At 39.0% G+C, this 20,973-nt stretch overlaps 4 protein-coding genes across 5 annotated transcripts; all 4 read left to right on the forward strand.

Moving 5' to 3' along the window:
* Positions 1–3,743, forward strand: rusf1 (RUS family member 1). 2 transcript variants are annotated; one of them, XM_070923582.1, is made up of 14 exons: positions 1–241; positions 326–403; positions 508–622; positions 704–749; positions 867–899; positions 997–1,102; positions 1,636–1,737; positions 2,258–2,328; positions 2,461–2,645; positions 2,760–2,817; positions 2,907–2,971; positions 3,071–3,213; positions 3,289–3,358; positions 3,454–3,743. In XM_070923582.1, exons 1-14 carry the CDS (start codon positions 92–94, stop codon positions 3,537–3,539), a joined length of 1,308 nt encoding a protein of 435 aa, XP_070779683.1. In that variant the 5' UTR covers positions 1–91; the 3' UTR covers positions 3,540–3,743. The 2 variants fall into 2 exon arrangements, with proteins under 2 accessions (XP_070779683.1, XP_070779682.1); XM_070923581.1 differs by having other exon boundaries at positions 3,071–3,202; positions 3,293–3,358.
* A 1,139-nt stretch (positions 3,744–4,882) lies between these two features.
* On the forward strand, positions 4,883–9,783 carry LOC139300031 (uncharacterized). Its single transcript, XM_070923000.1, has 12 exons — positions 4,883–4,887; positions 5,270–5,471; positions 5,659–5,691; positions 5,916–6,016; positions 7,328–7,436; positions 7,662–7,694; positions 7,791–7,823; positions 7,947–8,180; positions 8,549–8,652; positions 8,880–9,045; positions 9,147–9,209; positions 9,402–9,783. Exons 1-11 carry the CDS (start codon positions 4,883–4,885, stop codon positions 9,189–9,191), a joined length of 1,065 nt encoding a protein of 354 aa, XP_070779101.1. The 3' UTR covers positions 9,192–9,209; positions 9,402–9,783.
* A 2,523-nt stretch (positions 9,784–12,306) lies between these two features.
* On the forward strand, positions 12,307–15,423 carry elob (elongin B). The gene is made up of 4 exons (XM_070923668.1): positions 12,307–12,354; positions 13,751–13,885; positions 14,975–15,083; positions 15,304–15,423. The coding sequence occupies exons 1-4, from the start codon at positions 12,352–12,354 to the stop codon at positions 15,414–15,416; spliced, it is 360 nt and encodes a 119-aa protein (XP_070779769.1). The 5' UTR covers positions 12,307–12,351; the 3' UTR covers positions 15,417–15,423.
* Positions 15,424–17,522: 2,099 nt separating this feature from the next.
* LOC139300777 (putative nuclease HARBI1) lies at positions 17,523–19,563 on the forward strand. The gene is made up of 3 exons (XM_070923963.1): positions 17,523–17,828; positions 18,464–18,695; positions 18,821–19,563. Exons 1-3 carry the CDS (start codon positions 17,523–17,525, stop codon positions 19,543–19,545), a joined length of 1,263 nt encoding a protein of 420 aa, XP_070780064.1. The 3' UTR covers positions 19,546–19,563.
* Positions 19,564–20,973: the final 1,410 nt, after the last annotated feature.

Raw genomic sequence — 20,973 nt, forward strand, 5'->3', positions numbered from 1 at the left:
TTAAATACATTCCGGTGCATTTAATACTGCAGTATTGTTCCGTTTTTTAGTTCAGTCAGCTTCCCTCTGTTTTTCGTTCCCAACCGCCTTAATGGAGAAAGATAGAGGTGAGGTTTTGGCCACAGAGAGATACGGCAGTGCAGAGTCCTGGAAGTATTTTGGAAAGGATGGAGTGATGGAGAGGAGAAGAGATGGGAGTGGAGGTGAATCAAGAGGAAACTCTATTGTTGGAGTTTTTAAAGTAAGGATTTACATGTCAGTGTTTCCGTGTAGCTACATTGATTGTTTGTTCCCCCTCAGCCTCACATTCATCATCTCATTTCAGAGTGTCTTTCTGCCTCAAGGCTATCCAGAGAGTGTCAGTAACGACTACCTGCAGTACCAGTTTTGGGATACTGTGCAGGTACATTTAACGATACACCAAAACTATTGACATCATTATCATCACCATCAGATTGAAATTCTCCAGCCACACTCTCTCTCTCTCTCTCTCTCTCTCTCTCTCAGGCTTTCTCCAGCTCTCTGTCAGGGACTCTGGCCACTCAGGCCTCTCTCAAAGGTGTCGGTGTTGGAAACCAAGAGGCAACAGTAGCTGCAGCCACAGTCACCTGGTTACTAAGAGGTGATCCTTTAAAATATACCATAAATGTATATCATTCTTGCATGGTGACTGCAACCTACAAACTATTGTTTTCCCCTGCAGATGGAACGGGCATGTTGGGAAGAATCCTCTTCGCTTGGCGAAAAGGGTAGGCTCATATTTGTGTCTTTTTTCAGTCCAGTAAAAGTTTTAGGGAGCTTTATTTGTGCTCCTCTGTCACTGTTAAAATTTCTACTTTATGATCAGTTTTTTGTCTTTATTGCAGGACTAAACTGGACTCTGAGGCCAAAAAATGGAGGTATGCATGGTGTACAGGCACTAAATCTAAAAGTCAGTGTAGTCATTATTATGAACTCTTTTGATGGACTAAGTAATTTCCTTGAATTTCTTACCAGACTTTTTGCTGATGTTCTCAACGATATTGCCATGTTCATGGAAATATTGGCTCCATACTTTCCTGCTTGCTTCACCCTGATTGTGTGTACTGCAGGGATATTCAAGGTAAAATAGATAACTTAAGTCAGCTGTGATAAAAATCAAGTCAAGGTTTGCTCAATTTGCTATTCTCGAAGCTGAACCTTGAGTTTTGAATATATATCACACAACACATACACTATGTGTGTTACCAAAGTACCTCCATGCTCAACTTATGTCAGGTTTATTTTTATTATTTATCCAATTATAAACACATTTTCTATTATTACTATTATGGCAAAAACGGCAATCGTAACAAACCAGATGCCTGAGAGAGAGACTTAAACTAGTGGTTCAACCGGGGGTAGGGACCCACAACATTATGTTTAACTATCAATGCATTGTAATTTGTGAGCAAAGACTCAAAGGGTCAAGCCACAAAGGTCAGGAACCACTGGCCTTAACTTTGTAGCCTTTGTAGCCAGACTGCATGGCTGTTTCATTTCACTATATTCCTTCATATTGCAAATGATTGACTATCAGAATATTCTGTAGTTGACCTTGACTTAACTTACGTAACATAAAAGTTAAGCTGACTTGTGTGTGTTTTTCTTCTCCAGTCCATTGTTGGAGTGGCAGGCGGTGCAACCAGAGCTGCTCTGACTGTTCATCAGGCTCGCAGAGACAACATGGCTGACATCTCTGCCAAAGATGGCAGTCAGGTACTTTTTTTTGTGTCAGACTGTTTATCGTGGAGCAAACTACGGTGAACAGTGTGTACAGAGGTCTATTTCGTGTACCCATTTTATGTGGTCTTCTATTTAAATTAGACCAGTGAAAACTAATAAATGATTAATTGTTATTATAAATGTATTACTGTATGTATATATATATATATATAGTATTTTGCTGTTCCATCATACATAAAGAAGTACAATAGGCCTTCTTCACAGCAGACATTTTGACTTGTCATTGTAGGAAAAGTAGGTAAAAGGCATTATTAACAACATTAATGTTGTTCTATTCAAGTGTCCCAATAAGCCAGACAGTGAGCCAGCATGCACAATACCAGGACCCTGAAACTGAAGCAGCTAAATGGAATTCAGCCATCATTGATTGTATTATTTACACCTGTTCCTTTCCTATTGTAACATATTTAAGCAAATCATCAAAACAAGGTTTCTGATTGGGCAGTGTGGAATTTCATTCTTGTCTCATCTTCATGTCTTTTACTTCCCACAGGAGACTTTAGTGAATCTGGCTGGACTGCTAATCAGTTTGGTACTCATTCCCCTTGTCACTGATAATCCAGTGTAAGTATTGTTATATTGTATTATGTAATGTATATAAATGACTATAAGAATCTCACACAGGCACTTTTTGTGTCTTTCATGTCTTTTACATCTACATCTACCTCCATTACCCTTTTTCTTTCTGCCCCTCAGACTGACTCTCAGCCTCTTCTTCCTTTTCACCGTCCTCCACCTCTTCGCCAACTACAAGGCGGTGCGTTCGGTTGTCATGGAAACCTTCAACGAGGCACGGCTTTCGATCGTACTGCAGCAGTACCTGAGAGAGAGACGGATCCTGAATCCACCAGAGGCCAATCAGAGAGAACCAGTTTTCTTGGGTAAGAATCAGGGGTTTTCATGACCATTTTATGTATTCAATAGAAGCAGCATTGAGGCAAAGTTGAAATATGTTAGTGTGCATTCAAAATTATGGATTCTTCTGTTTTTTCCAGAGTTTAAGAAAACTGTTCCAATCAAACTTGGAGTGAGGCTACAGGAGGTTGTACAAAGGTAGTTTCATGAACCATTTTTGCTTAAATGATGAAATAAAACACAATAAAAGTTCAACACAGTTTAATATAGGTTTGCTTATTTTGTAGCCCAGAGGAACTAAATTTGGCTTTGAAGAAGAACAACTTGCCTTACCTATTAGGAGTACGAAATGGTATGTCATCTTCCATCTTCCTCCACAGAACAACAATGCCATATAACATACTTTAACATAACTTTGAATGTTTCTTCAACTAAGCTGTCTTCCTCTCAGGCTGCGTATGTGTTTGTTTGGGCCCAGAAGCATCAGTACATGATGAAATCAGAGCGATGTGCCAAGCTGTGTGGCTCAGCAGTATGTTGAGCCCTCCAACTACCAGAGAACCTCCAACACTACAACAGCAAAGTGAGCATTTACCTCCATTCATTTCTTTACTTTACATTAATGGAGGGGTTTTTCTATTTTACACAATACTCACTTTTATTTTTTGTAAAGGTCACTGGGAAATGGTGCATGAGAGTCACAACTTAATGGACACAATTTTCAATCCATTTCTCAAAGGTGAGCACACAAAAACTGTTCTAACCTACAAATCATCATCTTTATCGTGTGTATTTCTATGAATAGAAACATGATTTTTCTAACATAATTTCCAGCTGTGGAAGCTGCAGGATGGGACATAAAACGAACTCTACTGGACTGGGATGAGTGGAGGGTCGAGTGGAAATCAAAAAGAAACTGAGCTGTGAGACATCTGCAACCATTTTGCATTGTTTATATCACATTTTTTATTTTTTAATGTTAATTAAACAGTGATATTTTTAAGTATCCCTTTGATTCATTTTGTGTTCAAATATCAAAGGGTATACAAGTCGAGAAAAAAAATCTATATTTTTATGGGAATATTTTGATTTTTACAGGTACATTAAAATTCAAAGCTGAAGGGTCAGTGAGAAAATGTTATTAATTGTACATTCTTTCATATTTTCATCTTTTTTTGTTTTGCGCTTTCTGTAAAAGACATTCCTGTGTACAAATGTGTCATACAAATAAAATACGACTGACTGTCCTTCTATCTTTTATCCAGAAGGGGGCGTTATAGGGCGTCCATGTGCAATTAACACACCACGAAGAAGAAAAAAAACAACATCCGTTAGTGAAACGCTGTTGCGTCAAGTTAGCAAGAAGATGTAGGTAATAGCAGGAAATAGGAGTATAAAGCCAGTGAATGTAATTAAAACATCCCATTGAATATTTGCGTCACGAGGGTTTGATACATGACGAGCAAAAATATACTTATATATACTGCGGAATACTATATGCTTATTGTAGGATTTCGGCTTTGGCTTTTTGTAACTCCAAAAACTTTCAAACATGTCATGAGGATATTATTTTTATAGGTTTTGACCGGATGTTGAAATTATATTATTGCCACCTCGACAGGTTGCTCAAACAACTGGCAACAAAATCAGTTTGTCTGGTCACAAATTGAACGAAATTGTGTACCAAATGGGACGATATAAATGTACCTACCACTGCGAAAACTCCGGCGATTCAAATGTGAAGTTTTTTAAGTGAGTATTAACCTTTGTCACTCAACAGGGAATAGCTGGATAGTGAAGCTAGCTAACATAAACATCAACATGAATCACATTGCTGGCTATGTTTTTCCAGCTCATCGTAACTTTTTATCTTAGATAACTAAGAATTTAAGAAAGAAACAGGATGAGCCACCTGTTACAGACAATCAAGCTAACTCTATTGACCAGAGCTGAAACAATTAGATTAAACGATTAGTCAGTCGATAGAAAATTAATCGGCAACTATTTTAAAGTAAAAATACCAAACATTGCTTAGTTTCAGCTTCTCAGTTTGCTGCTTTTCTGTTTTATATCATTCTAAACTAAACATCGTTAGATTTTGGACTATTTGTTGGACAAAACAAAAACAATTTTGAAGTTTTTCAGTTTCATTTCATTGACATTTCATTGTGTAAAATATTAATCGTGAAAACAATCGTCAGGTTAACCGGTAATGAATATAATCGGTAGTTGCAGCCCTAAAATTCTGTCTCTTTTTGTCTACATGGAGTGCAAGACTTGAGACTGGATGCAGACATGTAGCTAATATTAAATAATGAATATGCACCTCTGCTCACTTGGCATGCTGTTTCCATCAGACTTGTCAGGAAACAATGTAGGCATGATAGAAGGGATTAAATAACAAATGGTCAATGCACTGAAATATATTATACATTTTACATTTGAATTATTGGACAGAGTGGACTTTGATCCAGATATACCTGACAAAGCATGTTCATACACCATGTTCAGTACACCAGAAGAAATGTTGCCAATGAGAACTAATAGACAAACTGACTTTTAAATGTTGTTCAGTGTTGTTTCTTTCAAACAGGGAAGAATTGCACACATCAGTGTTAGGACTGTTTTAATGAGTTGTCTGCTTCGGCAGGTTTCCCCTGTACAATCCCCGGAAACTCAAGAAATGGCTAATCAACATGAAGTGGAAGGACTGGACCCCATCTCGCTTCTCTGTGCTGTGCATCAATCATTTTGAGGAACAATACATTGACAGAACAGGCAAATGTGTGAAACTTCGAGAAGATGCAGTTCCCACCATATTTTCATCCCCTGGCGACACACCGAAAAGAAAGGTTAGTATGTAGTCACTCGACGTCGGTGGATCATTTAAAAATAAAACATCAGCTGCTTCACTGAATGGAAAAAGTAGTTTCAGAACAAGACAGAACCCCTTCATTAAAAAAATGTCTTCATCTGTTTCCAATGATTCTCTAAAATAAAGATCTCATATCTAATTACTGTCACTGTCCCCGCATGTAGGCTTCCACCAACCCAAAAAGTAAGAGATACAAGGTGAGAGCATACTATATTGACACTTAACCGTTAAAATTCTGTGATTCTGTTGTAATTTGTGGTCTTTTAGCAAGCCCGTTGGTCCATTTTATAAAACATTGTTTACTCAAATGGAGCTTTCTAGGATTGGGGTTAAAAATTGACAATATTAACAGACGTTCTGTTTTTCTTCAAGCTGTTCTTCTGAACACAGTATGTGTTGTTTCCCTGTATTGCGAACGCAGCCACCTGGTGTTAAAGCCACACAGACAAGTCCAGCTCCTGCCACAGCAAAACGAAGCGTCCAGAACAAAGAGCACAACCAGCCAGAAGAAGAGCCTGCTGGGTATGTTACTATAGGCGTACTATAATGTTGTTAAACAAAACAAGAGACTGTGGGAGATAATCGGAGAATGACATTAATAGTCAACAAGTGGCAACTTGACTCTAACTCTGATGCTGAAAAGCAAGGCATGATTATCAACCAGGAAAAGTGGACAATTGCCCAGGGTTAGGATTAGGGTTAGGGTTGAATTTGCACCGTTAAATGACAATATCAACTGGTTCCTGCATTATCATGTCATCTTGTGGCCCTGTCTTGCAAAGGGGAACTATGTCAAAATGTAGGTCTGACACCTTTATCATTTTATTGTGCTCATGTGGTGCCGTTTCCTTAAGTTGTGTTTCATCAAATTACCACAAACTAACTGTCATACAGAAAACCTGGGGCCAGGTACAATTCCAGTAAAGAGTACTGGTTGGATTCTGAGTCTCTTTGCAAAATATAATGAAGCTACCATCTATAGTGTACTGTGTGCGCGGTCCCAAACAGGTTCATCCGGCCTTGCTGAAAAGAGACAAACATACAGAGGCTTCTGTAAACAATGTAAACAAAGCAGCAGTTAACTGTGTTTTACTGCTCAGTAAATAAGATTGAGATATTAAGTGGCCTCCTTCCTTTTTCTGTGGGGCTCCAGAAACTGCAGACAGGGTCAGGATCCATTACTGCCTCCCAGTCATTATCATGACTTGTTGTATATGTTTGTGGATTCAGTTTCATGCCTGCAAGCTTAGTTTTACGAACCATGAGACAAAAGAAACAAAGGATTTGTGAGAGAGAGAGAGCATTTATCTTCTGACTAACCACTTTCTCTAGAGCTACTACAGTGAGACGTTACCCAGCTCCTAGATTTATTGCACTCATTTCCAGAATCTTTATGATTTTATTGCATTGGTATGATTGTCTGCATCACAAGCCAGGAGGAGATCAATAAATAAGGGTTGCAAGTAATTATTATTTTCATCAATTAATCTGCCATATAAGACAAAAAGAATAGTCAGTTTTCTGTTGATTGATTAATTGATTAATCATTTCAGCTCTAGAATTTATTGCACTCATTACCAGGATGTTGCATTTTTACACATTTATATTGTAACTCAGTTGTGACGCTCTACTACAAGTATATAAGATGTTTTAATGATATTGGATTTATTCATGCATTTTTGTGATTGTCTGCATTAGAAACTGTAACATAACATCAGTTTCAGCCAAATCAGACAACGCTTAAGTTCCTGTATTAAGTGTTTTGTATTACATTCGTACCCATTTGGATTGTTGCCTCTTTAATGTGTTGACCTTTTCTGGTTTTATGTTCAGAGACAAAGAGCCAAAAAAGTCTGACAAGTGGAGGATTATAGTAGATGAAGGGCTGATGAAGATCGAGTCATTTCCACATTTCTTCCATGGAGATTACTGTGTACCACGGGTAAGTGGTACTGTCTATTATATGTAGTATAATTACTGTGTCCAGATAACTTAGTGATCTCATTATTTTTGTGTATTTTTAGTGTGGTATGACATTAGGCAAATTAAAAGCCTTTTGTTGTCAGACAAATCAAATATAAATATGAAATAATTATGTTTGGTAATAAAAATAAACTTCAATAATGAAGGTTAACATCTGTATGTAATTTTTCACATGCACCAACAGGATATTCAGTGGGCTCCAGATGATAATGTGACTGTAAGTAGTCGTCATGATTTTAAACTACAATATTTTATACTCTAACTTGTATATCATGAAGTATTTTAATCAAGTGCTCTTCTGTAATTTTCACAGACAGAATGTGAAGACCCTGAAAATGTGATAGAGGTAAGTTACAACATGATTACCTGAATGTATTGCATCAGGCTTACATTATATACAAACCACAGTGGTTGGGATTGTTACTGCGATCACATTGTGTTTCTGTATGATGTGATGTTGTGATGGCAGGTGAAAGAGCCGTGGCAGTGGCTTGGTCTGGATGTCAGAGGACCGCTGCCCCAGACACTCAACGGACATAAATACATTTTGACTGTGACAGACTACTACTCCAAGTGGGTGGAAGCTGTGCCTATGCAGTCGTGCCTCCCTTCACATGTGGCGAAGCACATTATGGACATCATCGCCCACTTTGGGTACCCGCTCAGGATCCTCTCCAGGCTGCCTCATGACATAGTCCACAAAGTGAGGGCATTGCTGATTGAACTGCTCACTTTATTATAGAGAGCTTAAGGAGTTATTTTGATTACCAGTTTTCACATCAACATCCAAGTTGTAATATCTGACATATTCCACACAGAAAAGCAAAGATGCTTCAAGACATCCAAAGTCTGTCATTGAAGATTCACTTACAACCAGATTGAATGGATATAGTGCTATAATGTCCATGCACAGCGTTTTTAAGTGTTTCTATGAGAAATTGCTCATGCTAGCAAGGAGTGGGGTGGGACTTAAGCTCTCTACTACTTTATAATAAAGTGCTGGTGTCATATTGCATCCTAATCGGCCCGTGTCTCACATAGATATACTGTGTGAATGTTTCCCCATGCTAGATCAACAGAGAACTGAAAGATCAGCTGATGGTCACCATCGCTCTTGTCATCTATCATCAGCAGACTGGCACCGTGGATTTGATCACACAGCAGCTTATTGACAGGTCCTGGCAGAGAAATATGAATATGAAAATACCGTAAATCAAGAAATGGGCACAGAGGTCAAGTGTTCATACAAAACTGGTATCTCCTCTCAGCAGTACACAAGAGTATCCTGTGAATTTGTCCTTTTAAACTGATAAATGCTCTGAGGACTCTCCAGTAACTTCAAATTCTCTCATCATGCCTACATATTAATGCTTGAACTTTTGTAATTGCTGCTCCCCAACAGGATGGTAAGTGATCTAATAGAAGAGCACGCAGCTGACTGGGATGTCTACCTGCCTGCCAAGGTTTTCAGTCTGTGTTTCAAAGAGCATTCAAAGACCAAGGAAAGGCCCTTTTCGGTGCTCTGCTGTAGGGGACTGGAGCCTGTCCAATCGCCCAGAGGACTGAATGTAAGTGGAGTTTTGAACATTTGAGTTTTGATGAGCCTTTGTTTTATATATATATATATACTGTAAAGTGACTCTTGTGTTCTTGCCTCTCTGTTCCAAAGTATGCTTATTCCAAGATCCGAGAGACTGCTTTCGTGGTTAGATAGATATCTAAAGTTTATTTGGTGAGTTGAATATATTTAAAGTTTTTGTATGCATACATACCATACTTTAATATAATATTGATTTTTCTGGGGTCATGAATATTTGTAGAATATCTTGGCATTTTCATGAGGTGTTTTCCAGAATGAGAAAGTGAAAACAGGTCACTTAACAGTAATATACAACTTTTCTCACGCAGTATTATTATTTTTCAGGTCAATTGAAGTGGAAATCAAACTGGACTCAGTTTTATTAGCAAACCAGGGCAGAAGAGTATTTTTTGGTCATTGAAGCACTTTGATTTTGTCAAGGATTGTCATGGAAAAGTGGTGGAATTCAACTGTACTTCATGGCCACAGTGGGAATGTGGTAACCCTGATAGTTTGACAAGGATGAGGACTTTCTACAGTGTCTTCCACTCTCCCAAGAACTCAATATAATTTACAACTTGTTCAATTCAAAGTATGTTTTTTGTCAGCTCAGTAGAAGGCCATTTTCAGTCTTGGATCATATTTTTGGATGTAATGTTTTATTTCAGATGTTAACATTGTACTACAATGAATTGTCTTTAAAATGTTATTAAAAACTTAGCAGAATGACGAGTGTGCAGTTTGGTACTTGAGGGGAAGTCAAGATCATGATGAACTAACAGTCTTTTACAGTCCAAGCCATTGCCAAAAGTAAGTGTAAGCACTTCAAACAGTCATTTAAGGCTGCTGTGCTTGATTGTTGTTGTTTTATGTCAATAAAATTTAAAACAGGTCAATAATGTACATGAAATAAGAATGTATTTGATTATACATGCAATATGTAAAAATGACTACAAAGGTACTCAATGTGTTTTCAAATGAAGTAATTTGTCACCAGTACATATTGTCAGCACCATGACTTGTTTTCAATTCAGTTCAATTCAATTTTATTTATATAGCGCCAAATCACAACAAAAGTCACTGACACTTTACAAATAGAGCAGGTCTAGACCGACTCTTTATAATGTTACAGAGAGCCAACAGTTCCCACCATGAGCAAGCACTTTGGCGACAGTGGCAAGGAAAAACTTCCTTTTAAGAGGCAGAAACCTCGAGCAGAACCAGACTCGAGGTGGGCGGTCATCTGCTTTGACCAGTCGGGTTGGAGAGAGAGAGAGGGAGAGAGACAGACAGACAGACAGAGATGTATAGCAGCAGTAGCCATAGCAACTATAATTATAATAACAATGGAAGTATGACTGATAATAGTAGTTACAGCTGTAATAATAACTGAGATATTATTGATAATAGCAATAACAACTTTAATAGTAACAGAACTATGACTAAAAATCATAACTGTAGTAGAGTCAAGCGGGCCCATGGCAGCAGCAGCCAGGCGATCCACAGGAACCTGCGAGACAAGAAAGCACAAAGAAACTCCGGGGAAGATATAATAGTTAGTAACATGCATTGGTGGGACATGAATGTGTAAAGAGGGAAAGGAGGAAAGCTCAGTGCATCATGGGAAGTCCCCCAGCAGTCTAGGCCTTTAGCAGCATAACTAGGGGGCTGGTCCAGGCAGGCCTGAGCCAGCCCTAACTATAAGAGTTATCAAAAAGCAAAACTTTAGGCCTACTCTTAAAAGTAGAGAGTGTGTCTGCCTCCCGGACCCAAACTGGGAGCCGATTCCACAGGAGAGGAGCTTGATAGCTGAAGGCTCTGGCTCCTGTTCTGCTTTTGGAGACTCTAGGAACCACAAGCATTCTGGGAGCGCAGTGCTCTAGTGGGGTAATAGGGTACTATGAGCTCTCTAAGATATGATGGTGCCTGACCAGTAAGAGCTTTGTAAATGAGAAGGATTTTAAACTCTATTCTGGATTTTACAGGGAGCCAGTGCAGAGAAGCTAATACTGGAGAAATATGATCTCTTTTCCTGGTTCCAGTTAGTACACGTGCCGCAGCATTCTGGATCAACTGGAGAATCTTCAGGGACTTATTGGGACAGCCTGATAATAAGGAATTGCAATAATCCAGTTTAGACATAATAAATGCATGGACTAATTTTTCTGCATCTGTTTGAGACAGGATCTTCCTTACTTTTGCAATGTTACGTAGGTGAAAAAAACTTTTGAACTGTTTTAATGTGTTAACATGTTTACAAAAGAACCGTGAACATCTGCACCTACACAGGCAATTTCAAATTATGCAAACATAAATCGGAGCCTCTTTGTTACAGATTACAGCATTATGATAAAACACTTACACGAAATTGAAATCTTTCATACAAAATTTGTCAAACATAACAGAACAGTGACAGCTGAGTGTCTGGAGCATGTGTCAAGGGACAAGTTTTCTACAATACACTTCCTAAATGGACAGTTTCTGTAACAATTATTTATTACTATTTAAAAATAGAGTGTCTTTGCATCACATATTTTGTAGTAAACCAACCAAGCCACAAAGTCATAAACATCCTAACAGAAAAAACAAACTCTGATCTTATACAGCTTGTGGCACCTGGCTTGATTTGTATGTCTCAGCTGCTTTCAGTTCAGCTGCCCCACTCACTGTGGTGACAGCTGCTGTCAGGCTGAGAGGAGGAAATAAGTCCTCCCACATAAAAGACGCAGCCATGAAAAGAAACACCTTTTTGTTTCACCAGGGAGGGAGGCATGAGGAAGGTTTATAATTGGTCTGACGTGGAGCTCTGTTCAGTGTGGTTAAAAGGGCATTGATCCTACAGAAGTGTACAAAGGGAGCTCCATGAGAAAATACTTTAAGGCATTCTTTGTTGAATTGTGCTAGTATATTGAGCTGCAACTTACAACTGTGAGATTTTGCAACCCAATTAGGTCCCCTAATAATGGATTCAGAGGTAGGAGTGGGAAGATCACTTGGGAAAAGTAGGAAAGATGAGTGTTTGGTTAGTTAGGATTAGACTAGGTCCAGTGGTTGAAAGTGACTAAATACATTTACTCAAGTACTGTACTCAGAACAATTTTGAGTCTGTGGTTGGTGGTGATAATGCTCCACCCGGTGGCAATTCACTATTAAAAAACGTCAAAAGTTCAGGTATCGCCATCTGCTGGATGCTTTTGGAGTTGCAGCTGTTGCTGTCTTGGTGCTGCTGTGATCTCACAGTTGTCGCTGTGCAGTGGAGGTGTTTTTTTTTTCTGTGGGCAACCAACCGCAAGAGATGGTGAGTGAGGAAAACAGATATAGCTTAAAATGTAGTGGCCTGTTGACTAGCCAAACCTTACTTTAGTTAGTAATTAAGTATTTCCCTAAGCGTTAAAATGTGTACTGTCAGTATCTGAACCAAGCTTGTTACAGAAAATGATCATCCAAATGCTGATGCCTTTGTTTAGCTAACCCTTGCTATCGTGGGTTAGCTTTCCTACGTTGGTTAACGTCAACACACTTGCTCACGCTAGCTGTACATTGCATTATAATGCTCAAGTCGATAGCAGGGTTGGCGGAGAAGGGACCAGACAAAAGGGCATATAAATTACCATTGTTTTGGATAAGTGACAGCTCAACCAACAAACTTTGCTTTTGATCAAATGGCTAGCTAAACGTAAATAAGCTAACTAGCTAAAGTTGTCAGTTGCTGCTATAGCTCGGGTAACGTTATAATCTATGAAACAACTTAGATTAATTTACTTGAATGGCATTAACAATGTAGACATTAAATTATTTAACACTAGGCAGGTTTCAACATAGTGTGTTTAGTACGTGGTAGTTTGGGGGCCCACAATTTGGCTATTGAGCAAGCTACTTCAGCTAACAGTTGGTTGAACCTTAGTAGCCACAGCTTCTAGCTACTAGCTCGTCATGACGCAAGCTAGCAGCTGCCGCGCCGTGGGTCTTTAAACGCCTTGGTGTGACGTTATGGAGTCGAGCTGTGGGTTTTTTTTTTTTAATAAACCTAAACCGACTTATCAACTATTTGAACTTATTAGAAAACTCTCAGGGACAGCTTCACCACTTCTGCTGCCACACAACTTATTAACCCTGTAGAGTTATGACCTGGCTCATAAAGGCAGTTTAAATACATAAACAAGAAACTTTATCTGCGTCAAACAAATTCATCAAGAACTGTTAGGGCTTTGCTTGGGCATCCTTTAGCGTGGTGGTTCAGTGGTAAGTATACTGTAGGTGTTTTGATCAAAACCCACCTACAGTAAGTTGCACATCACCCCAGTGCTTTAATCGATCAATGTTTGCAAATGATGAAGCATCTATCTGCTTATGGAAACAGACACTTTCTGGAGCTTTTACCATGGAGATGACCAGTAATGGGTAGATTATGAGTTATTTGTCTTTACTCCAAAATAGCTTTATTCCTTAGTGGGGCTTATGGGTTTGAAATGAACAATGGGATGTTACTATAATGCAGCATATCTTAAGTCCTGGTTGTTTTTCTAGCTTTGCTAGAACCTCATTAAAATACCACCGTGTGCCTCCAGGGGTTTACAGCATCATGTCTGAGAAAACGGTATTTACAAGGTTACAAGTTTTTCTGATGTGGATGTTCTTGGGACTCATCAGTGTCTCATTTCCACTCCTTCCTATGTCATTTGATCTCACTTCAGGATGTGTTTCTAATGATCCGACGTCACAAGACGACCATCTTCACAGATGCCAAAGAGTCTACCACAGTCTATGAACTAAAGCGCATTGTGGAAGGCATTTTAAAGAGGCCACCTGAAGATCAGAGGCTTTATAAGGTAAATTACCTGGAACAGAACTTTCTCCGTTGGGAGATTTGTAATAACATTTCGGTCTTGGCAAAATTGTACTTTTAATTGTTACTCAAAACTTTGCTCTTCCCTTGTTGAACTGTCTGTAAACTGAGTTATTAGTGTAATTGTTATTATTAGTGTAACAGGGTCTTGGGTTGTTGTTGTTATTGTTGCTCATAACCGCCTGAGCAATGCTTTAGCTCTGTCAGATAGAGGAGAGTGTAGGGGTGAGCGTTATGAAAATATATACTGTGAAACAATAAAAATTTGTCTGCGTTCTAGGAATTAGCTATACCGTTTAGAGCTGCAACTATTAGTCGATTTAATTGATTAGTCGAACGACAGAAAATTAATTACCAACTATTATTAATCAATTCATTGTTCAGTCATTTTTCAAGCTAAAATGCCAAGTATTTCTTCTTATTTTCTTCTCAAATGTGGTTTTTATATGACAGTAAATTGAATATATTTTGGTTTTGGATTTTTGGTTAGACAAAACAAGCTAGTTGAAGACATCACCATGGGCTTGGAGAAATTGTTATTGTTTTACTATTTTTCAACATTTTATATTCTCAATGATTAATTGAAAAAAAAGAAAGAAAATAATCGTTAGTTGCAGTCCTAATACCGTTTATGAATTAATCATCTTTTTAATTTAATCTCTGCTTGTATTAGACCTATGTGTGCAATGTTGCAGGACTGTTGTATAGTAATATTGGATTTTAATATATTTTCATGAAATACAATAGTTTGTTTGTTTAATTGATAAAAATAAGATGTCTGTTTTTAATTAGTGGATATTTATTATTAGTTTTTTTGATGTTGCAACAGGAACAGGAGGAATGCAAGTAGTCTTCACAACAGAGAGCATTGTGAGAAATTAATTCTCACCCATTTTACTACATCACAAAATTTGCTGCACTGGCAACTTGGTCTCCTGAATCTCTTCAGACGCATTGAACACCACCTCTGAAAAGGCTGATAATGTGCAGTGTGTAATGTGAAAAATAACACCGTAGTGAATGCACAGCTGCCTCTACACTACTTTTTATCATGTAAAAATTGTCTTCCCAGGATGATGTAATGCTTAACGATGGTCAAACTCTTGGAAATTGTGGCTTCACAAATCAAACAGCCCGACCTCAGGCCCCAGCCACGGTGGGATTAGCTTTCCGTCTGAGTGGTAAGTAGTTCACCCTGTATTCAACCCCATATTAGACCATTTTCAGTTAGTGTGTTAGTGCAACATTTATTTACTTGTTTTATTTCAAGCCACTCTTAGCTCAGTCTGAGCTGAAAAGGTTGTTTTAAACTTTAGTAGCTTTGATCTGATGTACTTGTGTTATGTATCCCATTCTCTGTCTTTTCACTGTTGTCTCTCTCTCTCTCTGTCGTTCTCTCAGATGATTCATTTGAGCAGCTGAGGATTGAGTCTTTCTCCACTCCCCCAGAGCTCCCTGACGTCATGAAGCCCCAGGACTCGGGCAGCACGGCCAACGAGCAGGCTGTACAGTGAGGGAGGGGGCTGGGAAACGAGAGGGACGCACAGGGGGTCAGAGGGAGAATGCACGGGGGAGGGAGGGGTTGAATTTTGGGAAGTGATGTCTCGGGGTGAGTTTTACTTGCCTACGACAGATCTTCAGCTGGGCATAAACAATTACAAACACGGATTCCCCTTGTAAATTTGAGGGCAGGTGCTTCAAAGTGGTTCATTTGTTCTGAAATCGGTGAACGCATGCTAGATAAATTGATAATTTCACACAAGACCCTTCAGAGATACCTGACGGACTTGTCACGACACTGTCAGTCATCCATGAGATTGGTAAAGGCTGAACGTAAAGAATTGTACCTCGTATTTAATTAATTCTAGTCTTTATTTGGGGTAAGGTTATTGCTGCCTTACTGTTTTTTATTTTGCTGGCTTAAAGGTGGGAGTTGACAAGGTGTGACATTTTTAGGCTTTTATGTTTGTGTGTTTCTTTATTAAACTATTACTAGGATTTAACATGTTTTTGGTCTTTGGCCTGGATATGTGTTACAACAATAGGTAGGAGTTTGTGAATTTCTAAGTTACTATCTGTATTTCAAAAACTTTTGAACAATATGAATCTGAAATAAAATAGATTCACATGTTGGCAGAAGATCCGGCATTAAGATGAACATTTCTTGGTACTTTACTTATCAGTAGATGTAGTTTTCATACTGTAGCTGCTCACAGAATGACTGAATGCACTCAGTCGTGGGTATCTACAACACATGTAACGCTGGCGTGGACCTAGTGTTGAAAACAAAATGACCGACAGGCATGGCAGCAATCAAAAAATAATTAACAGTGATTTTTTTTATTTTACCTTACCAACAAAGGGGGGGACTTTCCTCTCCAATGTTTAATTGTAGCTCATGACATCTCGGAGATGCTTATGAGTTATAAACCTAAACCATTTCAAGTTAAACAGGTAGTTTGTCATGTGTTGAGTTATGAGCTGTACCTGTGAGTAGTGGGCTGCACATTTGACTCGCCATTATCCCAGAATCACTGCCCATTTAGGTTAAGTTCTTGCTGCAGCTTGTGTTGTATTATACACCATTAATACCTTAATACACATTGTTTTCCTAAAAGTAAAGGTGAATCAGAAATGAACAACTCTCTACATCAAAACGTCAAATTAAAGTATAGCACTGGGTCTCATGATCTAGAAAACTACACTTAAAAAACAAAAATCCTCCATTAGTTACAACAGGCAAGTATATTCTAACCTGGGGGTGTTGACTGAAATTGTTGACATTACCGCATTCGCAATTTGAGGCTGTTAAACAGTGGGACATGATCAAAGTTGCACTTGTAACTGATTTAACATTAAAACAATTGTTTTTCACCCCTGTGCACTGTGGTGTTTTTGTATGATCTTGTAGTCGATGGTAACTATTAACACAATAGTGTATTATTTTGTACACAGTTGGAGGAATACTATCAATTATTGAGTTTGCATTACATTTTTAAGCAACAGCTGTCTCGTAAAGTGTTTTCATAAAGCGCTAATTCTAGACTCTAGAGCCATATACAATAATGTACAATAACAACAGTAGCAGTGACTGCCATTTGATCTTTTTAGAAATGAAAACACCTGCAACCAGTCATGAGATGGCTTGTACCATCACTAGGGTGGGGTGACGTGCATGTACGGCAACAATTTGTGGTTGTGATCTGCTCTTGTCTATTAGCTTATATTGGGAGAACTAGTAAAAAAGTCAGCAATATGTGCAAAGGTGTGTGAAAAGTAAATCAATTAGGACGGAAACTAAAGATATTAATGAAAAATTATGTTGTTGATTGTTCTCAATCAATTAAGAGTTTGGTCAGTAAAATGGTGATAAATGCCCGTCACAATAACCCAAGTTGACGTTTGCTTATTTTGGCCGACCAACAATTTCCGACAGCACATGAAGGCAGCATACGTTAGCTAGCAAGCAAGCTTAGCATTTTGTTAGCAACGATAGTTCTCTATTTCTGTGTATGCAGGAACTGGACGAATAACTTTATTAACTGCTCCATGTATGAAGCCATGATCACCTCTGGCTTAACAAAGACTATGCGAACATAGACTACCAATCACCAAGACAAATGGACGTCAGTGAGTATGTTTTATCGGCGGGCAGAGCCGTGCTGGACATGGTGGAGCGAGAGTGGCAGCCTCTGTCTCCGGGCGAGCTGGAGCAGCGGCTGGACCAGTCTGTGGAAGAGATCTTGGAGGCCGAACTGATAGCAAAACTCAAAAGTCAGCCTCCTCCTACTATATACGTACAGTTACTACAGAGTCAAGCTAATGTGCAGCCCCAAGTGTTACAGACGACAACATCCAGTCCCTCAGAGGAAGAGACATCAGAGTCCCGAGAACCGCAAGACACTGTAGACAGTGCTGCAGTTAAGGTAACTTCTCAGTCTGTCTGCAGTGATCTGGTTTACTAACAAATCTGACTGTTAGTATGTTTACAAATCTGTCAAAGGGAGCAAGATCATTGTACTTGTCTGCAGTGTACATAAACACTTGAAGGATATTCTCAAGTGTTTTTCTATGAACTGGTTTAGTGATATATTAATCTTATTTTGCCGAGTGAAACTGCGCTAGAAATAAGTGGAATTATTTCAACCCCAAAGCCACAATTTTCACTTTACCATAGCAACGACATTTTGCTAGTAATATTTATTTACTATATAAATATACAGATATATCTGCACATACACATAAATATACATACATATTAAAAACATTTAATCAAATGTTTAACAAAATTAAACATTTTTTTGTGCCACTTCAGACCAAATTTGAACTATTTCTGCCTTCATCCAAGCGTCCTCCTCCACTGAACAGCAAGCTGTTTTTTCTGCTGTCAGTCCTGTGAGATACACTCTTTGAGAGTTATCATTTGTTACTATTGTCCCCATTGTTATGATCCCACTGTGATACGATTGTGAATTTCACCTGTTACCTGTACCTGTTAAATCTCCTGACCGACTGACGTTGGCTACCATAACATTATTTTCTTCTTTTTTTCTCTCATCAGCACATCGCAGACCTGCTTCAAAACTCCAAATCCAGGGCTCGAATGGCCGGACGGGCTCGCTTATCCCTGTCCCACACTGTCCTGCTGTCCCTCACTCTGCTCTCTGAGCGTGTCAGCTACCGCTCTGTGTCCCGCCGCTTCCACTTGGAGAAGGGAAACATCCACAGGATCTTCTTTTCTTTCTGCGAGCGCATCAACATGCTGGAAGAAATGCTCATCAGATGGCCAGTCGGTGGGTTGATTTCAGTGTTTTGTGGGAGATTTGTTGGATGATAAATGCAATGTTGTTATTTATTTCAATGCAAAAAAAAGGGTTGAAAATGATAATAATGGTGGTATTTCCTCTCTACTCTCCAGGCAGAGAGGCTGTAGAGGCCCTTTTCCCACTTTCTGTTCCAGAGAAGGAGCAGGTGGTGGAGGAGGAGCAGCAAGGTGTCCCTCGGGTCCTGGGAGTGTTGGGAGACACCCGCATCCCTATCCGCCTGCCAATAGGGAAACATGATGTGGAGAGCGAAGTGCCTGAGGTGAAGAGGATGAAGAAGGAGGCCCATCCCGACTCCTGGCTAAACCTTCAGCTTGTATGCGACCGTAAGGGCCGGTTCCTACACTGCAGAATCAGTAAAGGATCAGACGTGGACAGAGGCAGCGCTTTGAGAGACAAACTCAAACAGCATCCTGAACTGATGCCCTCTGGCTCCTGCCTCGTGGCCAGAGCCGGCTACCTGCTCACTTCTCAGATTTTAACTCCTTACTCAGCAAGTCACGGACCAAGAGAGGAGGCCTTCAACAAGATGTTGGAGGAACATTTTCACATCCTGGATCAGGCTGTTGCCAACCTGAGAGCCAGATTTCAAAGGCTCAGGTATCTGGATATTGGAAACTACGATCGAGCCAGAGCTGTTGTGATGACCGCCTGTGTGTTGCACAATGTGTTTTTGGACATGGGACAAGTGGTTCTAGGAGAAGTTGAGAAAGAGGAAGCCATAACTCAAGAGGGAGAGGGGGAGGTAGATGACGAGGGTGTACACAGACGTGACGCCATCTCAGATTTGTTGTTTAGAAACTTTGAGTGCATGATGTGACGAGGCCTGTTAGGAAACTTGTGTTCATAGATGTAAATTAACAGTTCTGTAATATAAAAGTTTATTTTAACAGAATATCTGCTGTCTGGGTCTTTCTGCACACAACATATTACTACTATTAGAAAACAGGGAGATGTTTGCTGTATTTCTAATGTTCTTATGTTGCAACCAATAAACTGTGTCTGTAATGGCAGCTTACTGGTAAGTAACACTGTAATGGAGCAAACACAAATAACATCCACTGAAAACAGTGTTGATTTTTGAGATTTTGAGAAATGAGATTTCCAGGCTCTTGGAAACCATGGGGGGCCAAAAGGAACATGTGACAATTTTCCAGTAAAGGACAAATAAGTAAATGAATAGTATAATTTATTATTTTTGATCACTCAAATTTACTTTGAAAGTGATGACCTGACAACTGATAACAATATATCCGGTAAAACTTTCATAATAAAACAGTCAAGAGATAGTGTTTCTAATACTCTGTCCACTGCCAAATATGTAACATGTAACACAGAACATTCACATAGGTATTTATTGCAGGTCTATTTATTGGAACACATTACATGAAGTTGTTCATACTGTCTGATAAAAAAAAAGTATATTATAATACATTAACAGTTCAAGCATGTGTATGAATACTGTTATTGATACCTCTTAAGAATAATAATCTATGAAGTTTTAGTCTAACTATGACTTCTCTTGAGCAATGATCGTAATCATGCCATGATCATTTCTGTTAGCTTGTTTATGAATGTTTAATTTTACTTGTTTATGGGGCCCGCATAAAAAAATAACATGTTCTACTCTTGCATAGGTTGTTGATATTTGATATCAATAACTGGTACAGTGATGGTAGGCTGCCTGTGTTAAGCTTATTTGTGAGTAATAATTTAGTTTTTCTTATTCTCCAACATCAGCCAACCATAATTCACTCTTCTCTTTTGGTATAAAAATGAGTGTTGATTACACCCAGTGGGACATCGACAGAAAAGGACCACTTTGGGGAGGTATGTAATCCGCTTGCAGTATAAATAAGAGCTGTCCACTGTATGATATGTGAGTCTGTGTCTCATATGCCCCCTTCCTGAAATGTTTATTTTCTTTCATTCTGAAATATGAATTCTCTACTTCTGCTGTTCAGCGCTACAGAATTCAGACTAGACAAACTATTCTTAAAACTGTAACAGTAAAAATGTGCAAACTATCTAAAACGTGTATAACAAAAATACTCAAACAGTTTTCCTCGTGCAGTATCATAAAGGTTTTTGGTAAGAGCAAGCGGCACACATGGAAGTTCAGATCCACTTCACGTCTCTTTTAGCCTAATGTCCATGCTTTGACATCTCTGTGCTGTTCTTCTGAGCCAGGCTGGAGATGGCCTGGGCCAGGTTATTAATGGCCTCTATCTTCCTCTCCTCTAGGGCT

This window comes from Enoplosus armatus, chromosome 17 (assembly GCF_043641665.1).
Source record: "Enoplosus armatus isolate fEnoArm2 chromosome 17, fEnoArm2.hap1, whole genome shotgun sequence".
NCBI lineage: Eukaryota > Metazoa > Chordata > Actinopteri > Centrarchiformes > Enoplosidae > Enoplosus > Enoplosus armatus.